The 22,240-nt window shown below is 48.7% G+C and overlaps 1 protein-coding gene across 1 annotated transcript; it reads right to left on the bottom strand.

The window, feature by feature from the left end:
• Positions 1 to 39: 39 nt before the first annotated feature.
• On the bottom strand, positions 40 to 2,350 carry LOC123042875 (uncharacterized). Its single transcript, XM_044465244.1, has 2 exons — positions 1,485 to 2,350; positions 40 to 1,280 (listed from the first exon to the last, which is right to left on the bottom strand). The coding sequence occupies exons 1-2, from the start codon at positions 2,260 to 2,262 to the stop codon at positions 958 to 960; spliced, it is 1,101 nt and encodes a 366-aa protein (XP_044321179.1). The 5' UTR covers positions 2,263 to 2,350; the 3' UTR covers positions 40 to 957.
• Positions 2,351 to 22,240: the final 19,890 nt, after the last annotated feature.

Genomic DNA, 22,240 nt, shown 5'->3' with positions numbered 1-22,240 from the left:
ACTATTCATAATGTGGCTGCTTAACGGTCAGACCAGAAATACTTCCTACAGCATGACTGGCAAGTTATAGCAGTAATGTAAGTAGAAATACACCATCTAGACTTGGCTTATAAAACATATAGTCGATACACACAGTCAAACATATTACATAGCAGATAGTCAAACATATTACATAGCAGATCGATACAGCAATAGGTTGACATCTTACATAGCTGATCAAATACATGAGCACCATCGAACATATCCCTCTCACAGAATAACCTTTCTAGTGAGAGCACTGCTAACAATAGGTGACCAAGCGATGGTAATCTTCACCTTAGAGCCGTTGAGGTCACATTTATGTTTACTTATGCCGCAGTATTGAGGCCTGACCATGACATGAGCTTGCACAGAACCACCGGGAGAGTAGGCTTCTATGACAACTTTCAGGGTTTCTTTCAATTCTTCAGAATCTTCACTCACTGTTCGTAATTCAACAGAAACAACATGCCTTGACAGATCAAGGTAACCATCTTCTTCGCCTATCGGCATCTTCCCACCAGCACAATCACGGGAATCAAGCAACACAACTTGGGTGGGAGTGGCAGGGCCTTCATCTTTCTGAGGTGGTGAGGAGCAAGCAACTCTGCCTCCATAACTGAAAGGGCTTTGACTGCCTTTAGCAATGCCGACACGCAGGAAAGTGGCTTGGACTGCTCCACGGTACAGCTTCTGCAGACTTAACTCTGTTGTGCAAAGACAGTTGTCAAAGGTGACAGTATATAAACCATTATGGGTATCATAGCCATTGTAATGGCCTCTGCTATTGATCAACGCGCTGTCTTGAGACTCTGCTGCGCCGCCTTTAAGTTTTAGTTGGACTTCAAACTCAAGAGGGCGGTCGGCTGAGATTGCACGAGATGGGCCAGTCAAGCACAGAAAAGGGAATGAATGAATGAATTGCAACAAACCGATGCATCAACAAACTAAAGACCCATGCATGCAACAAAGAGGAGATAAAAGGAAAGTTAACAGAATACGGCAGGCACTTACTTCTTTGGTGATCTCTTGGAAGTTGCCCCTTTGCCGGTGGAAGAGAACGTTGCGTCTATGATCCACATAGTCTCGTGCGGCGACGACGCCGTACACTTTGAGTGGCCAATGCAGGAGTGGCCATTCCAGGTCCAAACTGATGTTGGCAATCTTGAAGGAGAAGATCTGCAAGGTGATCCTACGAGTAGTATAATCGGATGGGATCTGTCTGGGCGTGTAGTGTGTAAAGTGCATGGGGCTCACTAGGGCTGCACGCAGAATTTTGTTGAGAAAAACAGTTAACATGCGATGGATCCTAATAAACCATGAATTAGTAGTTGCTACAAGGAAGGAATCTGCATTGATAGGAATCATAGAAAGCAATCAACTAGTACTCCCTCCGTCCCAAAATAAGTGTCTCAACTTACAGAGGAAGTAGTAATGAACCAGTGTTGGCAAAAAAAAAATCTTACTTGTGTATCCAAAGCAATTAACTTTAGATTGAACGCCTTGACGGTAGGAATCAAAGACCTCCTGCTCCTCCTCCATCTCCTTCCTTGCCCTCTCCTTGGGATCCTTCTCCTCCTCCGGCGCCACATAGTCCTCCTCATACGGGTACTTGTGCCAGAAAGGCTTCAGTTGCGATTTGAGCTTGGACATGCTGCCCTGCAGATCAGCCAACTCTTTTCGGATGCCGTCGATCACTGGCTGATCTTCAGTCTCATTGCTGCTGCTGCTGCAGAGTGGGGCTGATGGTTTGATCCTGTATCTCATTAAAGACGCCATCTGGTCCATCTGCACACAGAGCCGCTCGATCTCCTGCTCGGAGATGATGGAGCTTATTTTGCCTACGTCCATCTCCACCTCCTCCCGGGTCGTCTTGTTCTTGATCTGCTGATTAGATTTGTATCCGTTCATCTTGTCCTGCTCAAGCTCCTCATCTGCAACCTCGCCGTACTTGAATTCGGTCATCTCTGTATCCACATGCCCGGCTCTGGCGGCCACCGACTCAATGGATCTTTTCTCCTCCTCCACCTCCATCTTCTCGCCGATCTTGGCAGCCATGGCCTCACTCTGATCCTGAGCGTCAACTGAACTCGTACCCGGGGCACCCAGCTTGCGGATTTTGAACGGCGGAGGGCTCCCCTTTACTCGTACCACGTCTTCCCCGCCGCCATCCGCCGCCGCAGTTCTTGTGGGGGAGGGGATGGGTTTGTCCAGACCGCTATACTCGCCGCCGCCATCCGCCATCGCAGTTCTCGTGGTGGTGGGATGGGGGCGTTGACTGTTTCTCTGAGATTGCTATACTCACCGCCGCCGCCGCCGCCCGCCGCTTATGGACCAGAACTGCCGGGTTATGGCTTCCGCTTTATGTTCGCTCGCCCTTTCACAGTCGGACAGCCCAGCTACGTTGTTGTGTCACGTTCCTGGTCGGACTCTAACTAGAACCATCTTTTTTAATAAAATATTTTTTTCCTTATCGCTATTTTTTCCAGCTCTCCTTTTCGATATTTTAAGAAATATTTTAAAAAGATATTAAGAAATATTTAAAATTGTTCACGTAACTTGAAAAACGTCCATGTATTTTAATAAAAAAATCATGACCTTTTTACAAAATAACATTACAAAGATTCTACAATTCAAAGTAAATGTACACACATTTAAATAAAATTCATGATATTTTTATAAAAAATCACACGTTTAAAAAATGTTTGAGCATTTAAAAAATATGACACTTTAAGAAAAGTTAAAATTTCTTTGTGCAATTTTGTAAAATTAATCATAACATACTAAAAAAATATTTGTGATATTTATTAAAAAAATGTTCCTATCACTTAAAATTTATGTCACATACTTTTAAAAATCAGGAAAAGTGAATTTTTTACTCTTTACATGAACATAAATAAATAAAGATTCTCTTCATATCTTCATTTTCATTCAAAATTTCTAATGTTTCTGCTTTTCCACCTGGTAGCATCTCAGCAGTTATTGTGGAATTGTCACGACAGATGTCCTTAGTGTCAGGACTTAATCCCTAGGCCAACGCATCTATGTGATAGCTTGAGAGGGGTTGATCGGGACGAGAGACGCAACACGCAAGACAAGGATTTAGACAGCTTCGGGCCCCGGGAAACATCATCCGGTAACAACCCTACATGTTGTTTGAGGCTAGGTCTCATTATGATCATGAGAGAGTCGCCGGTAAGCCGGCTCTTCATGTCTAGCCCTAGAGATTGTTTCTTCTTTCTCCCTCCTTCTTTTGGGAGCCCTGCCCCTCCTTATATAAGTTAGAGGGGTGGGTTACACGTGGAGTCCAAATAGGATTAGGACTAGCCTATCTTCTATTACAAGCCGGATACAAGTCCGAGTCTTGATTCCTTGTAAGGGAGATATTCCTCACGCCTTTCCTCTTAAGGCGGTCTACCATAACGTAAGCCGGCCTTCTGGGCCTTGAGCCTCCTGGGCCCCCGGGTCTTGTCGCTCCTCTGATCCGCTTGCCAGGTCACCCATAAGTCGCCAGGATCGGGCGGGTCTTTAGTGAGTCGCTAAGTCCGGCCGGGTTATACTTCCGGCCGGGTTACACCGCGGGGTATATCCCCGACATTAGCCACCAAGTTTAGCTTGGATTTATCCATGGTAAACTTATGCTGCAAAATAAACACAAGAACAAATTTGACAGGTTGTGCTCCGGGTTAAGAATCCTTGTAAATCAGCACCTGAACATCTTTAAGTCCTTGTCATTTCCTTTTTCTAGAAAATCCGGGTAATAAACCAGCTTCACAATCAATTTGCTTGTAGATGAAATATTGTAAACAAATAATCCATTTGAGTCGGCTTCCAAAGCACCGTCTTAAAAATATAGGTCTTGAAATACTCATCTGATTTTTAACCGGCTTAAAGATGTAGATCTTGCCGAGTTATAATTTCCAGAATCTCCGGGTTATAAAAGACTGATGATGTCGAGTCATAATTGTTGTTGACATCGGGTCATGTAATTGATCTTCCTGATTTACTCAAAGCTGAGAATTTGAAGATGTTCCTTCTTTATATGCATAGTACCTGTAGCCCCCAAGTCTTAAGGGGAGAACATAATGATAACTTAAGACTTGCTTCCATATAAGTGTTGTGACCTCGAAGAAATCCGGGTTATTCATCTCAATCATTATTCATAAAACTGAATATTCTACATATGTAGCCCCCAAGTGCCGGGTTGTCATGCTTGCAGCAACATGGGACTTGTAATTGCCTTATGCTCGTAAAATTTCAACCAGTGTAGCCCCCAAGGGCCGGGTCATTATGCAATAATGAGCAGGGACTTCATAAATATGATCATGTAGACTTAAACAGCAATATGTAGTCCCCAAGGGCCGGCTTAGTAAGATAATACTGAGCTGGGACTTTATATATACTTGAATTGTTGATAGGAGCAATTGGTAGCCCCCAAGGGCCGGCTCATTACGATGTGATGAGCCGGGTCTTCAATAAAGGTGAGCAAACAATGACTTTGCATTAGCCCCCAAGTGTCATGGTGCATGCTTGCAGTGACATGAGACTTGCACATTTGATGTAACCTCAATTTAAATAATGTAGCCCCCAAGTGTTGGGTCGTAAGCCTGCAGCGACTCGGGACTATTCCTTCAATTGTAGAATAAATCATATCCATTAGTAAAATAATCACCGTTGCGCTAAAGCGACTTTGAATACCTCATTCATAACATTGGTTGTTGATAATCACAATAGAAATCCAGCCATGTTGGCTATTCAAGATTTGAATAATATAATCCGGTATAAAAACCTCAATCATTCAATATCATCATGAAAATCCAGCCAGTTTTGGCTATTAAAGATTTGAATACCTCATCGGTTGACAAGTAAATCCGGAGTTTAAATACCTGGCGACTCTTGGCCGATGCACATTCATTGTAACCCGGTGGCGTATAGCCTTTGAGAAAATCAAGAATTAATAACCCTTTTGAGACATCAATTTCCATCTTTGATGATGGGCTTGAACTTGATCATTTATGTAAGCCATAGCTCTGTAGATCCTGCACAGAGTTTAAATAACATATGCCCTGGCGACTTAATGTCAAAAGCCAGGGCGAGTAACCACCCAAATATAGTCTTATCCTGCACACAAGTAGATCACAAGATCCCTATGATCCTTTGAATGATACCGTCGGTTTATGTGACCCGGACAGTGAAGTTGATAACTCAACTCTGTAAGAGCCGACACATATGATATTTGTGACAACTCAAATACTTGCGATTGTATAAAAATAGATAAAAATTTTGAGGCTTCTGATTCGAATACGATCAGTAAACCGTTCCAAATGGGTTAAGCTAAGATTCGAATAGGATCATATAGCCCCCAGTGGCGTTGGCGATGCCGATCAAAGTGGGTATCGACAACTATGTTCTCTTTGGTTCGAATACGGCCCATGTTTGAACAGGAAGCCCCCAAGTGACCTTAAGAGTTGTTTAGCGACGCTGATTCGAATACGATCCACGTCGATTCCTAAAGGGGTTGAGCTATGATTCGGATACGATCAAGAAGCCCCCAAGTAGGTTCAGCAGTTTGCTAATCAAAAGGGTATCGACAGATATGTTCTCTTTGGTTCGAATACGACCTATGTTTGAACAGGAAGCCCCCAAGTGACCATATAAATTTTGGCATTGCGCCGATCAAGAGGGTACTGATAGCTTTGCCCGATGAGCAGGAAGCCCCCAAGTGACCATAATAAGGTAAGCCGTAAGGCAGGATACCCATGTTTTGAACCGGAAATTCTTAAACCGGATATTGAGATCCTCAAAGCTTTGTAAGGGACAAATTTACCTTGATCCCGATGTTGCACTACTAGGAAAAGGGCTATAGATGGGATTGACACTAATGGCGCACCAGAAAGATGGTGCGCCATTAGTATATACTAATGGCGCACCACAATCTGATGCGCCATTAGAGTTTAAACTACTAATGGCGCACCATGCTACGGGTGCGCCATTAGTATCAATTTTTTTTAACTAGTGCGCCTGTCCAAACATACTAATGGCGCATCCGGGCAAAGTGCGCCATTAGCAGTTGTAACTACTAATGGCGCACCAGGCAGCAGGTGCGCCATTAGTATAGAATTTTTTTTTTTGAGCTAGTGCGCCTATCCAAACATACTAATGGCGCATCCTGCCCAAGTGCGCCATTAGTAGTTGTAACTACTAATGGCGCACCAGGCAGTGGGTGCGCCATTAGTATAGAATTTTTTTTTGAACTAGTGCGCCTATCCAAACATACTAATGGCGCATCCTGCTTGGGTGCGCCATTAGTAGTTGTAACTACTAATGGCGCACCATGCAAGAGGTGCGCCATTAGTAAGTGGGCAGCAACAAGATATTTGGGACAGCCTCTCCTACCCACACACTCACTTTCTCCCCACTTCATTCTCTCCACCTCCTCCTTGTCTCGGTGCCTCCTCTTTTTCACCCCATTTCCACCATAGATTCATTCAAATTAAGTGGTTAAATTACCTTGTTTTAATAGGTAAGTAAGGGGGGAAGCTATATTTAGGTTGTTCTCCTTACAACAATGTGCACATGCACTTTTTACGGCCTAGCTAGATCTATGTATGTTCGTGGTGTTGCATATGTTTGTGGTGTTGCATATGTGTTTGTGTTTGGAGGTGTACCGGTATTTGAAATGCGATAGTTGCCAATATTTTGCCGGAATGTTGATTCATTTCCGTTTCGGCGAGAATTTTGGCATTAAGCATTCTTTTTGGTCCTATTTTTAGGGAAAGTCATGCCAAATTTTTTCTTGGTTCTAAAATATCGTTTTGCTCTACCCCGCAGGCGACCATGGTCCGCACGATGACCGAAGGCATCGTGAATAGGTTTTTGAGGTCCGCGAAGGCCGAGATGCTTCAAAAGAACGAGACGGAGATAAGATGTCCGTGTCGAAGATGCAAGCTGAATAGCCTTATTGCGGACCCGGATTCCGGGCAGGTGCGGGACCACCTGCTGTTGCGTGGTTTCATGGATGGCTATCGGTGGCAAGGTGATGAAGATGACTACGAAGTCGTCCATGCGGGCCGGGCAAGAAATGAGGAAGGGCAGCAAGACAACCACCGCGGCTCGGGGGGGCGAGAAGACGAAGAATCCCCAGGAGATGATCACGACTGTGATGCTGTACACAGTCATCATGTAGAAGATGCAGGACATGATGATGATGCCGGCGGAGCAGGCGACGTTGGACCATCGATGGGCTGGGTGCAGGACCCTCATATTCAAGAGCTGCTTCTCAAGCAGACGGATAACGCAAGAGCTGCCGCCCGAGAGAAAGCCAAGATGGATCAACTTGAGTTAGACGCGGTTACTCCGTTGTATGAAGGATGCAGGCCCGAGGATACCCGCCTGAAAGTAACGCTCATGGCTCTGGAGATGAAGGTAAAACACAAAATGACCGACGCATGCTTCGACGAGAACATGTCATTCTGGCACGAACGTCTTCCCAAGGGGAACAAGTGCCCGACCAGTTTGGAGGAGGCAAAGAAAATCGTTTGTCCTCTGGATTTACCGCACGTGAAATACCATGTGTGCATGAACAATTGCATCATTTATCGGGACGAGCACGCGGAGTCTACAATATGTCCGGTGTGCGGTGTCACTCGATACAAGAAGAGGAAGAAAGCTCCTCGAAAAGTGGTGTGGTACTTTCCGATCACTCCTCGTCTGTAGCGGTATTTCGCGGATCCTAAGGTAGCAAAGCTCCTGCGTTGGCACGCGGATAGGGAGGAGAAGAAGCGAGAAGATGACACAAATGATCCGGAGATAGATAAAAAAGACAAGATGCTGAGTCACCCTAAGGATGCGAGCCAGTGGCAAGCATTGAACTTCGAATACCCAGAATTTGGGAACGATCCAACACATAGACGTGGTCGATCCTTGAGTGGTAGAGCATAAAACCTTTATTAAAAAGACGTACAATGACCGAGGCCAACAGAGGACGGACGAAGATACACTCAAAGAGCACAACTCATGTTTCACGCGTTGGTTCAAGCATAAGCTTCTATCGTACCCTTTACATGAGGATTCTTCCGCGGAAGAACAACTCATATTCGCCTTGTCACAGGGCGCCGAGCACAACCTGATGACCTATGAGGCGTACGATATCAACGGCTACACATTCTACACCGAGGCCAAGGACATGAAGAGCGATGGTTATCAGAACTCCGGGGTAACGATGGAATCCTACACCGGTAATGACAAGGACAGATACTACGGAAGGATCGAGGAGATCTGGGAGCTGAGCTACGCTGGAGAGAAGGTCCCGATGTTCCGTGTCAGATGGGCCAAGAACGTCATAAAAGAAGACCGGTATTTCACCACCATGGTTATACCCGAAGCCAAATCCAAGACCGCGGGCGCAAACGTCACCGCGAAAAATGAGCCATGGGTACTGGCTTCCCAAGTGGACCAATGCTTCTTCATTACCGACCCGCCAAAGCCCAGTCGTGTTGTCGTGAGGAGAGGCAAAAGGAAGATCATCGGAATGGATGGAGTAGCCAATGAGCAAGACTTCGACAAGTACGGCGACCCGAGGATCGAACATGACGACGATGATGAAGTAGCAGCATACACCACAAGAAGAAGCAGGACCACCCTACCTAAAGGACGTCCGTTCCACAGAAGAACTCCATTTGCGAAAAAGAAGGGCAAGAAGATTGTGAACAGATAGCTAGCTAAGATCGATTGTATTTAAATCGTAGCCTTCATTTCTCGATTGTATTTCATGGGTACTTTTTGAACTATCATGAATATTTTTAAATTTCATGGACACTCGATCTCGATCCCCCTCCATCTCGATCGCTATCCCACCTCGCCAGATCCGGCCCCCCTCGCCGCCGAGCACCCCCCCAGTCCACCGGCCGCCGCCGCCTACCCCCCGCACCCTCGATTCCCCTACTCAACCGCCGCCGCCGACCCCCCGCACCCCGCGCACCGTCTTATAAAAAAATTAGTATCAAACAGCTTTTTAAATGCTACTGTCTTATAAAAAAAATATTACTGTTATTATTTAAACAAGTTTGAACATATTTAAACATAAATAAGTATCAAACAGCTTTTTAAATGCTAAAAAAAAATTTGTGGAGCCTGGGAGTCGAACCCAGGACCTCCTGGTGTGAGAACTGGCTGTTGACCAGTCGAGCTAGTAGAGTGGGCTTGACATAGATAGGTTCTGGTACTACATAACCTTTTGGCTCGAGTTGAAAAAAAAAATACTAATGGCGCACCACGGTGAGGTGCGCCATTAGTATGGACATGCTAATGGCGCACCACGGTGAGGTGCGCCATTAGTATTGTGGCCCCCCTTCGCCCGATCCCCCCTTCGCCCGATCCCCCTTCGCCCGATCCCCCTCGCCAGTTCTCTCCCTCTCGATCCACCGCCGCCGCCGCCGCTGCCCTCGCCCTCGCCCTCGCCCTCTCCCTTCCTCGCCCTCTCCTTGCCGCCCGGACGCCGCCCGGACGCCGTGCCGACGCCGCCTCGACCCCGCCCCGACCCCGCCGCCCGGACGCCGCCCCGGCCCCGCCGCCCGGACGCCGCCCCGGCCCCGCCGCCCGGACGCTGCCCCGTCGCCCCGACGCCGCCTCGACCCCGCCCCGACGCCGCTGCCCCACCTCGACCCCGCCCCGTCCACACCACCGTCGACCCGCCTCCCTCGACGCCACGGCGCCGCAGGACCTAGACTAGACGCCCAAGGTACGACCACCTCCTCCTTACTTCTCCATTCCGCAAGTCCATAGCCTCCTCTCTCGTGCTTGCTTCCTTCTCCATTCCTCATTCGGCAAGAAGGGAGGAAGAACATCTGAGCCTCAGATAAGCAAGGCTGCCTCAGAGGAATCAACAGGTAAACGCTGCTTGACTCAATCGGACATGCACAGTTTGAGAGATCATTATGTGTCTTCGTTGTCCACCGCTGTTTTTTGTTTCTTTAACCATGGTTCTGCACACGATATTCTGGGGATACATATTTTTGAATGAATCTTGCCTCATAGACTAGCATAATAAGTAGGAGTAGTATGCTTTGAGGGGCTTGGCTTCAAAATCATTGCTTTGGGGGCGGCAATTTCTCAACAATCAAGCGTAGCTTTACCTAGGACAGGGGCAGCCCCTCAGATCTTTGAAGGCTAAAATCAAGGGCATGACACCAAAATAATGCACATGTGTGAGGTATAACAAATCAGGATCCCGATTCCCTTCGTCCTGGTTCGCCTTGGCCTTTTCAGTTTTCCCTTGCCCCCGTCTCAGCAAGAGGGGAGAATTGCTTCTCTGCCATACGAACGCAATTCCAAACTGGTAATTCTAGTAATATCTTGTGTTCTTGCATCATGCTGAGCACAGAGCACTCCTACTCTGTCCTACTTGTAATGATATGCATGCAAAAGCATAGGTCTCATTGATATCAACATTTTTTCAATGGACTATGTCTGGGGTATATTTTACAGTCTTCTATTTTTATGAAATTAACCTACTTGTAGTAAATCGAAGTTCAACCAATCTTACAATGTCCTTAGCTGTGGAGCTAAAATCCCCTTTCATAAGACATACTCAAGTAAGAGCACTGATATTGGTTCACATTCTGACACAGGCAAGCCACACCTCTGCTTGTTTTACGAATTTGATCTTGGTTTGCAAATGGATTACCAAGGGAGCACTGTTAGGGATTTCCTTCATGCTAATGGACAGGTGGTGCTAGAAAGGGTAGCCTTGTCTGCATATATGAGCATTGTGTGTGGGGGCAGGGGTGAGCATACGGCGCTGTGCTGATGAATGGTGTGCTAGGGTGGCACTGACTTGGTGGCAGATTTGATTCCACTCAAAGTACACACTACTTGACCATACCCTCTCCTGTGCAAAATATTCATTCCAATCTAGTGTTATAAATTAGGGTCATGCATGATTTCACCTACCTCGCACACATTGCTCGATCTCCATGCCTCTGCCAACTTCTGCTCCACGCTGCATCTCGCCATGCCTTGGCTTCAAAACAAAGGCTCTGTGATGTACCACTCCCATGGTTCTTTGATGTACCACTCCCATGGAAAATGATTGCTTTTCTTTGAGCTTACACATGGCCGGCCAATGGAGTAGAAATCATCCAAAGCTTTTTGTTGTGGTGAAGATGGTTAGATGACCGTCCTATACTCCTATCTGCACATCCAAAAGGAATAGCCAAGCATAAACTACTGCAAAGTACACTATTGCAAATTAAAAACTACAATGTGGGCACTGTAACTAGTACGTACTACTCAAGAAATCATTTGAACTTTTGGGATTGTGTCCTACCAGAGATACTTAGCTTTATTTGTTTGTTGGAAACTAATTATGTATTGTATCAGAGATACCTGGAACAGTTGGAAGGTAGCAAGCAATGCTGCATAGGGCGCTGATGAGTCACTGACAAAGCCACACAGCACAATAGGGTGGCCAAAAGCCACACAGCACAATAGGGTGACAAAGCCACACAGCACAACAGTTTTTTCCTTCTGAAATGTGTTTTTCTTCTTCTTCCTGTTTTGAGTAGTTTGCGTAAGTTTTCTGAAATGATGATGTATTTTTCTTAATTCAGCGAACCGTGAGATGGACTTAGAAGAAGAAACTGTCTCCTGATTGCAGTTGATTAATTAGTATATATGTTGTAGACTTGTAGCATACCTACCTCTATATGGTTTTATATTTCAACTTGATTTCTGAATATTCCAAACCACACGCGAAGTACTTGGTGTTTGTAGAACTTGGTGTGCCCTAGTACTTGGTGTTTGTAGAACTTGTTGAATATTTCAGAACTTTTGTGTGCCCTAGTACTTGGTGTTTGTAGAAAACCAGGAGTGTCAATGGGACTAGAATTCACTTGTTCTTATATGGGTTTGTAAAACTTGTTCATGTACTGAACTACTAATGCCTTGTGATGCTCTGAATTACTTGTGATGCCTCTGAATTACTTGTGATCACATTGAGAAAGACTTGTAAAGATGATGATCATCTTTAACAGAAAACAATTTGTGATGATTTTGCTAGTTTGCTGGGTTTTGTCTCCGACCATCGTGTCGTGATGATTTTGCAGGTACCCCAAGAGGCCCTTGAGTTTGCCGGAATGTCGATTAACTTCCGTTCCGGCAAATTCGGGTACTCCATATGTCCTATTTTCAGCAAAGGTCATGCTGAAATTTTCCGTGAATTTTAGCATGACTTTGCTAAAAATAGGACATATGGGGTACTTGTGACTAATGCATGGGCCGGGGTATCTTAGTAGTTAATTAAGTAGGATCAAGTGCCCCGGCGTACTTGTGACTAATGCATGGCTTTTAGGGTGCCTCGGTGTCGATAAAAACCGAAATGATGAAAAGTTAGGCTTTTAGGGTGCCTTGGCGTCGAAAAACCCTCAATGATAAAAGCTTAGATTTTAGGATGCCTCGGTGTCGACAAACCCTAAATGATGATACCATGATCTTGTTCCTTGATAATAACCAACTTTTTGACCAAACTTTGTTTCTATTTAGAGAGAAACATGGCCCACAACGATGAGGCCGGGGGTTCGGGCGGCAAGGCATTCTGGGAGCTGTCCCAGGAGATGGAGGAACAACCTCACTTGTATGAGGCCGCCGCCTTCCCCACCGATCCTGAGACCACGGATGGTGCCGCCAAGGATGACCACACTGATGCCACCACTGATGGTGCCGCCGAGGATGCCACCACTGATGATGGCGGTGCACGCACAGATAGCAGCCAGCCGAAGAGGCAACGGAAGGACCGGCGCCCGATCGTGCTCCGCACCCTCAAGGAGGAAGTTACTGAAGTGGACTCCAACGGGAATCCAACGGCGCCCGAACGAATAGTCAAGGGGTACTCACTTCAGCTCGGGTGCATTGTCCGGAGCACCGTCTCGATCAACACCGAGAACCTGAGGCATCCTGGCCGAGGGAATTTGCGCAACCTCCTCTTCACGAAGCTGCACGAACGATACAAGTTCCCCGCTGAATTCGAAAACACAAGCCTCAAAGGGAATAAAGTGAACAATGCTGCCCTCACGAAGATGAGCAAGGCCCTGTCTACTTGGAAAAGCAATGTGAAGAGAATGATCGAGAAAGGTGAGAGTTATGAGAAGATCAAGGAGAAAAATCCTTCGATCACCGAAGATGACTACAACGACTTCAAGATCAATTGCTCGAGCACCGCAAGCTCCCAATCAAGTGAGTGGGGGAAACAAATGCGGGAGCTGAACATAGGGGAACACACACTCGGTCCCGGCGGTTACAGAGTGGCGGAGCCTATATGGGACAAGGAGGAGGCGGACCGTGCCGAGCAAGGCCTACCGCCCCTCTTCGATAAATACGGTGACAAGCAGACCAGGAACTTTGTCAGGGCCCGGTACAAGAAGGACCCGAAAACAAAGGAGCTTACCACGGATCCGAAGACCAGGCGGCTTGAGCTTGTTCTGGTAAGGAATACACCCCCGCGTAATTAGCTCCATATGGTTGCATTCTAATTAATGAAGCCGAATTTCTAAATGGTTCACATTCCTTCCGCAGGCGACTGAAAGCAGTAGCGCGGGGTCGACTCAGAGCAACCCTTGGGACACCACTCTAAATAGGGGGTTGAATATAATGAAGAACAAGGATAAGCTCAGTAAGCCGACGTCAGCTGGTCGTGTGGCCGGCAAAGGCTTGTCGACAAAATGAGGGTCATACTATACCGCTGGTGTGCGGAAGGAGAAAAAGACCAGCTCGGAAAGCCAGGCGCGAGAGGTTCAAGAACTCAAGGCACAGGTGGCGCGGATTCCGGAGATTGTCCAAGAGCAAGTGGAACAACGACTCGGAGCGACGATCACCGCCCTTGTGCCTACCTTGATCTCGGGGTTGAGTGCGTGGATTGCGGGCGGCCAACAGGGGCCGCCCCCGATTCCTAGCTTCACGGCCAGCAACTCGCATAATGCGATGGCGGGGCCATTGGTGCCTCCGGCGGAGGCGGCATTGGTGTCTCCGACGCCGGCACGGGAGCTTAATGCACCCGGGTGTACGCCGGCCGGCACCTCTGCAGCAAGCGGCCCCTCCGTCAACTGCACGCCCGCCGTTGGCGGTGCCTCTACATTAGCCGAGCTCGACGCCATCATCACGGTAACTAATTAAGCCTCTCTCGACCGAGGACTTCATCTCCTTGCCTTTGACTGGGCATCCCTGATGCCCTACATGTTTTCGCAGGGCGCCGCCGACGTTCCGTGCACTCTCCTCCACTTCGTGAACAACGAGTTGGTCGATGTCGCCAAGGGCAAAATCGTTCAACCGGGCAACCCCTTGTTCCACGGTACCCAGATGCCACCCAACTTGTTTAGGGTTCAACTGGTTCGGGTGCTGCCAGGCTGCGACGACTTGTTACCTCCGAATCGACCCGTCGGGGCCGGCGATGATGACGTGATGACCCTCAGCGCCTGCCTGAGCTGGCCCCTGCTTTGGCCGAAGAGCCAGATTCGTTTGGGGGCGGGGGACACCACCCCAAAGACAACACCGCCAGTCGTGCCGGCGCCAAGTCGGCCCCATGGCAAGACCGCCGTAACGGTGCCGGACATCCCTATGCCACTGGATCCAAACATGCATATGGCACAGGATCAGAACGACGACGACGACGACTATGATACATTTGGCAACGTCGATCAGTACTTTGCCGAGCATGGGTACGATGGCGACTTCATGGGGCCTCCTTCTCAAGAACCAAACCCAACAAAAGACGTGTGCGATCTAGCTCGTACCGCGGAGAAGCCAAGTTGCAACAGGCGCCGTCTGGCGTTCAGCTCTCAGGAGACGCCTCCAGCTGCCGACTTCACCGAGCCTCAGATAGGCGAGGTGCGAAATATTATCAGCCCCAACACACTCAAGAAGGCGGTCTGTGAGCAAAACTCGGTCCCATTACAGGAGAAGAAGAAGGCACGCAAAAGAAAGACTAAGAAGGGTGCGAGCCAGCCGGCACCGAGTACGATCCGTGCTCAGGACGGGCCACCTTCACCTAAGGATATCTCGAGGAGGGTGCATGTGGCGGGTAGGGCGATGCTACCACCAAATATGCTCAATGCTGCAACCGGTGCTATGCGGAGTCTGCACGACAGTGTTCTTTCTTTGGAGAAGCGGCGTCTCAGAGAGAAGGATGTGGCATACCCGGTTTTCGTGGCCAAGGTGCCAGAGGGCAAGGGCTTTGTGGATGGCGACATCGGGGGTACGATCGTCCTGCGGTTTGATGACATCTTTGCTATGTTTAACCTTCATCCGCTGCACTACACCTTCGTTCGGCTATTTTCGCTGAGTATGGAGATGCGGATCATTCGCGACAAGACCCCGGACATCGTGATAGTCGACCCCTTCTACATGCGTGCCAAGATCTTGGGCAGTGCTGGGGACCGGCAAGTCGCGAGTTCTTACCTCGAAGGCGTCATTCTAGCAAACCAAGATAAGGATAACTTCCTCGTGCCTTACTTTCCCGAGTAAGTCCTCCCCTCAACCGGCCCGTAACATTTCGATCGTTTTTCTTTTAACATTCCGTGTTTTCTGCAGTGACACACGTTGCACGCTCATCCTCCTAAGCCCCAAATATTCCATGGCCACGTATTTCGACCCGGACCGTCAGTCGAACGTAGACTACACAAATGTCAAGAAGGTTCTTGATGATGTTCTCCCCGGCTACGCCAAATCTGGAGGCACCTTCATCAGGCCTATTCGTAAGTACGGCAAGCACGTGTTCTCCCACAATACGACGTTCTGCTGCGTCAAGCAGCCGCCTGGCGGTCGGAAGGGTGCCTACTACGCCATCCATCACATGCGGGCGATCGTACGGGACCATCATCAACTTCTGCTACCGAGTAAACTCCAAGATTGGGCCGCGAGCGTGTCGGCAATCCAGGACGCGGACCTCCGACAAGAATTCTTTCGCATCCAGTCGGAGTTTGCGGAAATCATCCATCAAGATGTCCTTCGTACCTCGGGGCAGTTCTACCTCAGAAATCAACCGTCCAACAGTGACATCGACAAAATGCTACAAATGCAGGATGACAACGCCCGTTCTTTCATGACTCCCACGATAGACGGCGGCTTCATCCACGCTCCGGTCCCTTGAGTCGAGTTGTCTAGTTCTGAAACATCGATTGGCTCATGTTGTAATTAAACTTTAATGAACTTGTAGTATGTCTCTTTGTTTCGAGAGTCGTTCAACTTAGATGTAATCGATGCTATTAATGTCTTGCTTTTCTCTTCCGATCGTTCTGTTGCATACTTATATGTTGCTTATGTATTGTCTGTGAATTGGTACTAACGTTTCGTTTGGCTAGTGCATAGCGATGCCGACGTATGTCGTGTACAAGGGTAAGGTTCCCGGAGTCTACGATGACTGGGAGGAGTGTCGGAGACAGGTTCACCGATTCAGCGGTAACAGTTACAAAGGGTACACCACTAGGGCCGAGGCCGAATCTAGATACGCCCGCTATCTAGCGGGAGAGGGGAGGGAGCGTTGGAGGAACCGGATGAAGACGAGTTTCATCGTGATGATGCTCATCGTGATGACCGCAGCTCTCTTCTATGTGATGGTAGTTTAGATGATCGATATCGACTTGTAATGCGAAGATAAACTCGCTACTCGCGGTCTCGAGACTTGTAATATAATGTTCTATCTTTGTTCGGTCTTTTCAATTCGAAGACTAATATGATGATTTGTATTCGGAGACTAATATGATGAATTGTATTCAAAGACTAATCTTCTATTGTATTTGATGAATCTATTGTTGATGTGTGCTGTCTATATTTTGTCAAATTATACATTTTGTAACCTGTGCAAAAAACAGAAAATAAAAAAATAAAAAAAAACCTAATATTCATACTAATGGCGCATCACATGACAGTGCGCCATTAGTATGACAGTGCATACTAATGGTGCATCACCGGGTAGTGCGCCATTAGTATGCTGCGGTTACTAATGGCGCATCCAGAGGTGGTGCGCCATTAGTATGCCAAAGCACCTGGGTATACATGCCCCCTGGGAGGCATACTAATGGCGCACTCTCGCATATACTAATGGCGTACCAGGTGGTGCGCCATTAGTATACCAGATACTAATGACGCACCAGGTGGTGCGCCATTAGTAAAAATTACTAATGGCGTGCTATCAATGGCGCACCAGTGATGCTCCATTAATGGCCATATTAGGTGCGCCATTAGTAGTGGTATTTCTAGTAGTGTTGAACCGGTTTTGAGAGCTTCAAAGCTTTGCGGGAGAGAGATGTCTCCTGAACCGAATTTTAAACCGGAATTTTTATTTTGGACTGACAATTTTCTGACGTCCTTTAAATTTTCATCAATATGGCGGTGTCCTCCGGAACCGGGTTATCATTCCCTTCAATGACCCGGAGTTCCTGAGTCATGTCATTGTAGCCCCCGAGTCTTAAGACTACTCGAGGAGTTGGCTTGAGACTCTCCATATTTGACCGTGATATAAACCGGAATGAGTCATTCAACATCCCAGTGATATAACTTGTCCTGCACTGGAGAACTGGCAAGCCAGAGTAATTACTCTTTTAAAGAAAGCAATATATAATATAAAATATACTGGATGGATTTCACCTGATGTGTTGAGCCGGAATTAATCCGTCGCAGAGTTGATGATCACTGCGGTAAAGTTGAAATCAATGACGGGTGAGTCGGCCATGGGAGCGGACAGATGAGTCGGCCGCGGTGTTGTAAGCCAGCGTGGACGAGCGAGTCAATCGCAGTCGCGGTAAGCCACGCGAAATGATGTAAATCGAGTTGCACGGGTGGCGGCTTGCGCTCACAAGCCGGCGCGGGCACCGGTGCATGATTATGCTAATGCACACTCCATAGGCACAGCATGTCACCATCTTTATAATAAATCATTGTCCTGCACGTAAAAATATACAGACCAAGTAATTGTTCTTTGACGGAAACAATGTGTTAAAATAGATATAGATAGATACCACCTGATGTTTTTGAACGACAAGTTATGTGTGAGTAGGGTTGGACCAAAAGCTCATAGCTCGCGAGCTTAATGAGCGCTCGATAGTTCGGCTCATTAAGCTCGTAGCTCCTTTCTTAATGAACAGAGCCAATCGTTGATTTTAGCTCGTTAAGCTTAACGAGCTTAACGAGCGAGCTAACGAGTTTCATGAGTAGCTCGTTAAGCTCGTTAGTAACAACACAACACATATTTTTATATTACGTGACAAACTTTTTGTAGTACCTCAGCCCATCTATTTAATCTAATCGACATATGATGCAACAAACTACTTTATTTATTTTTGTAGTCACCATATTTCATCTTGAAAACCATACCTGCACATTCATCATGTATATCGTAACACATTATAATATGTTAACGAGCACTCGCGAACGCTCACGAGCTTAACGAGCTTCAAACGAGCCGAGCCGAGCCGAGCCGAGCAGGGTTTTCTGCTCGTTGATCTTAACGAGCTTAACGAGCCGAGCCTTAACGAGCACGAGCTTAACGAGCCGAGTTGCTCGTTAGTCCAGCCCTATGTGTGGGCAACGTTCGTCAGGGCATCTGACTCTGGCCACCACGTCGACTGCTAGCTGTATGATCGACCACGGCCGGGCTGTCGAAGCCGGAGACCATACGGTGAATCAGTTTCTGGCTTTCTGTGGCGAGTCAAAGTTGCTTGCTGAAAGCACAAGGTAGGCTTAATCCGTCTGACCCGACAACCCGCCGTGTACATACGCGTCCGCCGGGTGACCCGGCAAATGTGATGTACACTGGACTGCGAGGACGGCGAGCAAAGCCTGCATTTTGTCAGTGACCCGGTGTGACGCGGATGTTGGTGCTGGATTCTCTTGCGTTTTGTCAGCACTTTATGATAAAGTTCTTGCAGATGCGGAAGGTGACCTGAACCATGCCGCTTGACGCGAGATGGATTTAGGCGTGGCATGCCTTGTACCCCAAGTGATTACTTGTGGATCCGTCAGATAACATGGCGTCACTATTCTTTTCTAGTCTCCTGTTAATCTCTCACCGTGTGTTCTCAAATTGTCTCAGTTTTCCATCAGTGCTGCCATTTGTAGTTATCAATCACGAACTTCAACCTGCCAACAGAGTCCTCAAGATGGTGTGTTTCTGCCCTCCATTTGTGCAAGTCTGAAGCTTACACCTCCCGGCGCATGTAGCAAGTTATCAGTAGATTTCTTCATGGCGCGATCAATATCAGCTATAGCGATTGCATAGAAGTCGCTCCTTTCTTCTTTATGATTATCTTTCTTCAACACATGAAGCTTCATTATAATAGTACTTTAAGTTTAGAGGACGCGACATTAGGGTCGAACGATCCCAAGCATTTAGCCGGAGCTGGCTAGTGGCTCGGGGCCAACGGTTCCGCAAGGCGGCGTGCTGCGGGGCCAGGCGGCGGCTCGAGGAGTCGCCCGGCAAAGAGAGGCGTCGCGGCAAACCAGCCCGGGACGTGGCGATGAAGGCAGGTGGCGCGGCGGATGTGGCGGCTTGGCGCGAGGGCGAATACATGTCCACGAGTAAAGTCGCAGGGGCGACTTAAAACCAGGCGATTTGGCCGCGGTGCCAGCTCAACCCAATGGCAGAGGTCAGGGGATGCATTGCCGCGGACGGTAGAGGCGGAGCTGGCCTGCTGAGGTGGTCGCGGCAAAGAGGCACCGGGCGGAGCTGTAACAGTAGTGAGCCGACGAAGCATAGCCGCGGCGGAGGCGGAATCGCACGGCGAAGAGATGAAGCCGTGAAGCCAACTGCGACTGAGGGGGAGCTGCTCGCGGCACGGTCGGAGAAGTGCGGGCGGATCGAACAACGAGGGCGCTCCGACGACAATCGGCCCGGAGGCGATGGGTGACCGTAGCAGCTCGGCAGAGGCAGAAACGGCCCAGAGGCAACGCTGCTCAGAGTTCCATGGCGACTCACCGTCTACTGTCGGGCGGCTCACAGCGGAGGCAACTTGCGGTGTAGTGAAGCTGAGGCCGGCTTGGATATAGAGGATGTGGAAGAATCAGACCGACGAGGTGACTCAGCTTAGAGCAACCCGGAGCAGAGGGCGCGCGCGTCACGGGGGAACTTGGCGGTTCGACGATGCGCGGCCAGTTGGGCGGCTCACGGGCAGCAGCGGTAGCTTGCAGCTGTGGTGATGGCGACTCTTGAGAGGCGAGTCAAAGTGAGGCATGGCAGCGACTTGAGCGCGCCGACGAGGGTAGCGATGGTGATGGCACAGCAACAGCCGGTAGGAGCAAGTCACGGGATCGTCTTAAGGCGGACTAATAGTAGCGGAGGTCTGAACCGGTAAGTGCCGGACCAGCGGCTCGTAGTAGCGGAGTAGCAGGGCGGCTCATAGCAGCGAGGCCGCACCGGCGACCCGGACGAGGCCGGCGGAGGCGGAGCGATGAGGTAGGGGCAGCTCAGGGCAGCGCGGCGGTAACGGCGGCTTGACAGCACGGCAGCACCACGGTTTAATGGATAGAAGCTCGGGCGACGATGTGGCGGCGGCCGCGGAAGTCACGACGGCAGCCGGTGGTGGAAGCATGGCGACGGCGGCTCGCAGATGGCAACTCGGAAACGGAGGCGGGTGACGAATCGGAGGCGGAGACGGCGAGCGATGTGGAGACAGGACGGCGACTTGAGAGGCCGCGTCGGCGGAGTCGGTCCACTATAGCGGAGGCAGCGACTGCTGCGGAGGCCCTCCGGTGACTCAGAGCGTGGCTGAGGCCCTTCTCCGGGTCACGCCCATCTTGACGGCGACTTGCACGCCGCGGGTGACTTGGCGACGAAACGGAATCCGGGTCGTGGTCTTCTTCCCTTTGAAAAGCTTGCTGTACTGAGTACTAATTGGAGTAGCACTTGTTGACAAAATGCAGGCTTTGGTCTTCATCCCCGAAAGTAACAGGTAGACTTTTAGGTCCTGTTTGGTTCCAATAAGTCACCTGACTTATAAGTCAGGTGACTTAAAATCAGTGACTTATAAGTCACACCTGTTTGGTTGTTACCAGACTTATAAGTCATCTTTCCACACCTTTCCATACCAATTAACATCATGCAAGTGGTGGGGCCCATGCAAAAGGGGGTGACTTATAAATTTTAAGTTGGGGTGGAGCAACTTATGACTTATAAGTTGGGGTGACTTATAATTCAGGTCTGTTTGGCAAAATAAATTACATTTTGCACTTTTCGACTTATAAGTTGGTGACTTATTTGAAACCAAACAGGCCCTTATTTCTCCCTGCGACTTGATCCTCTCGTGAAAAACAACAGACGTGGATGTGAAGTATAACAGGAATCGGATCCGGTTGTTAAATCCAACATCTGACGTATCCTGCAGTACGTAGATCTTAAGTCTAGACTGATGAACTTGACACTGATGCAAATCCTTTCCAACCAGCTCTTCTTCATCCGAAAGAATTATGAGCCCCTCGAACCCTAAAAAAGATCCCTTCAAGAACTCAACACCACCGTGCGCAGGCCCCACGGTGGGCGCCAACTGTCGTGGAATTGTCACGGCAGATGTCCTTAGTGTCAGGACTTAATCGCGAGGCTAACGCATCTACGTGGTAGCTTGAGAGGGGTTGATCGGGACGAGAGACGCAACATGCAAGACGAGGATTTAGACAGCTTCGGGCCCCGGAAAACATCATCCGATAACAACCCTACATGCTATTTGAGGCTAGGTCTCATTATGATCATGAGAGAGTCGCCGGTAAGCCGACTCTTCGTGTCTAGCCCTAGAGATTGTTTCTTCTTTCTCCCTCCTTCTTTGGGGAGCTCTTCCCCTCCTTATATAAGTTAAAGGAGCGGGTTACATGTGGAGTCCAAATAGGATTAGGACTAGCCTATCTTCTACTACAAGCCGGATACAAGTCCGGGTCTTGATTCCTTGTAAGGGAGATATTTCTCACGCCTTTCCTCTTAAGGCGGCCTACCATAACGTAAGCCGGCCTTCTGGGCCTTGAGCCTCCTGGGACCCCGGGTCTTGTCGCTCCTCTGATCCGCTTGCCAGGTCACCCATAAGTCGCCAGGATCGGGCGGGTCTTTAGTGAGTCGCCAAGTCCGGCCGGGTTATACTTCCGGCCGGGTTACACCGTGGGGTATATCCCCAACAGCAGTCGTGCGGCTTTAAATAGGGCGAAGGGCCAAGTATTGGAATGTAAGGGTCGGGAAATGAGATACAACGCATCCTAC

This window comes from Triticum aestivum, chromosome 2B, assembly GCF_018294505.1.
Source record: "Triticum aestivum cultivar Chinese Spring chromosome 2B, IWGSC CS RefSeq v2.1, whole genome shotgun sequence".
NCBI classification, from domain to species: Eukaryota; Viridiplantae; Streptophyta; class Magnoliopsida; order Poales; family Poaceae; genus Triticum; species Triticum aestivum.
The sequence above is the reverse complement of the archived record's forward strand: the minus strand, read 5'-3'. Positions and strand labels throughout refer to the sequence as shown.

What these genes read in the sequence shown, in the direction of transcription:
- LOC123042875 (XM_044465244.1), bottom strand. Translation starts at nt 2,262, where the DNA reads ATGGCGGATGGCGGCGGCGAGTATAGCGGTCTGGACAAACCCATCCCC. An exon ending in TAATTGCTTTGGATACACAA is followed by an intron (nt 1,281 to 1,484) that starts GTAAGATTTTTT and finishes TTCTGCGTGCAG; the next exon opens with CCCTAGTGAGCCCCATGCAC.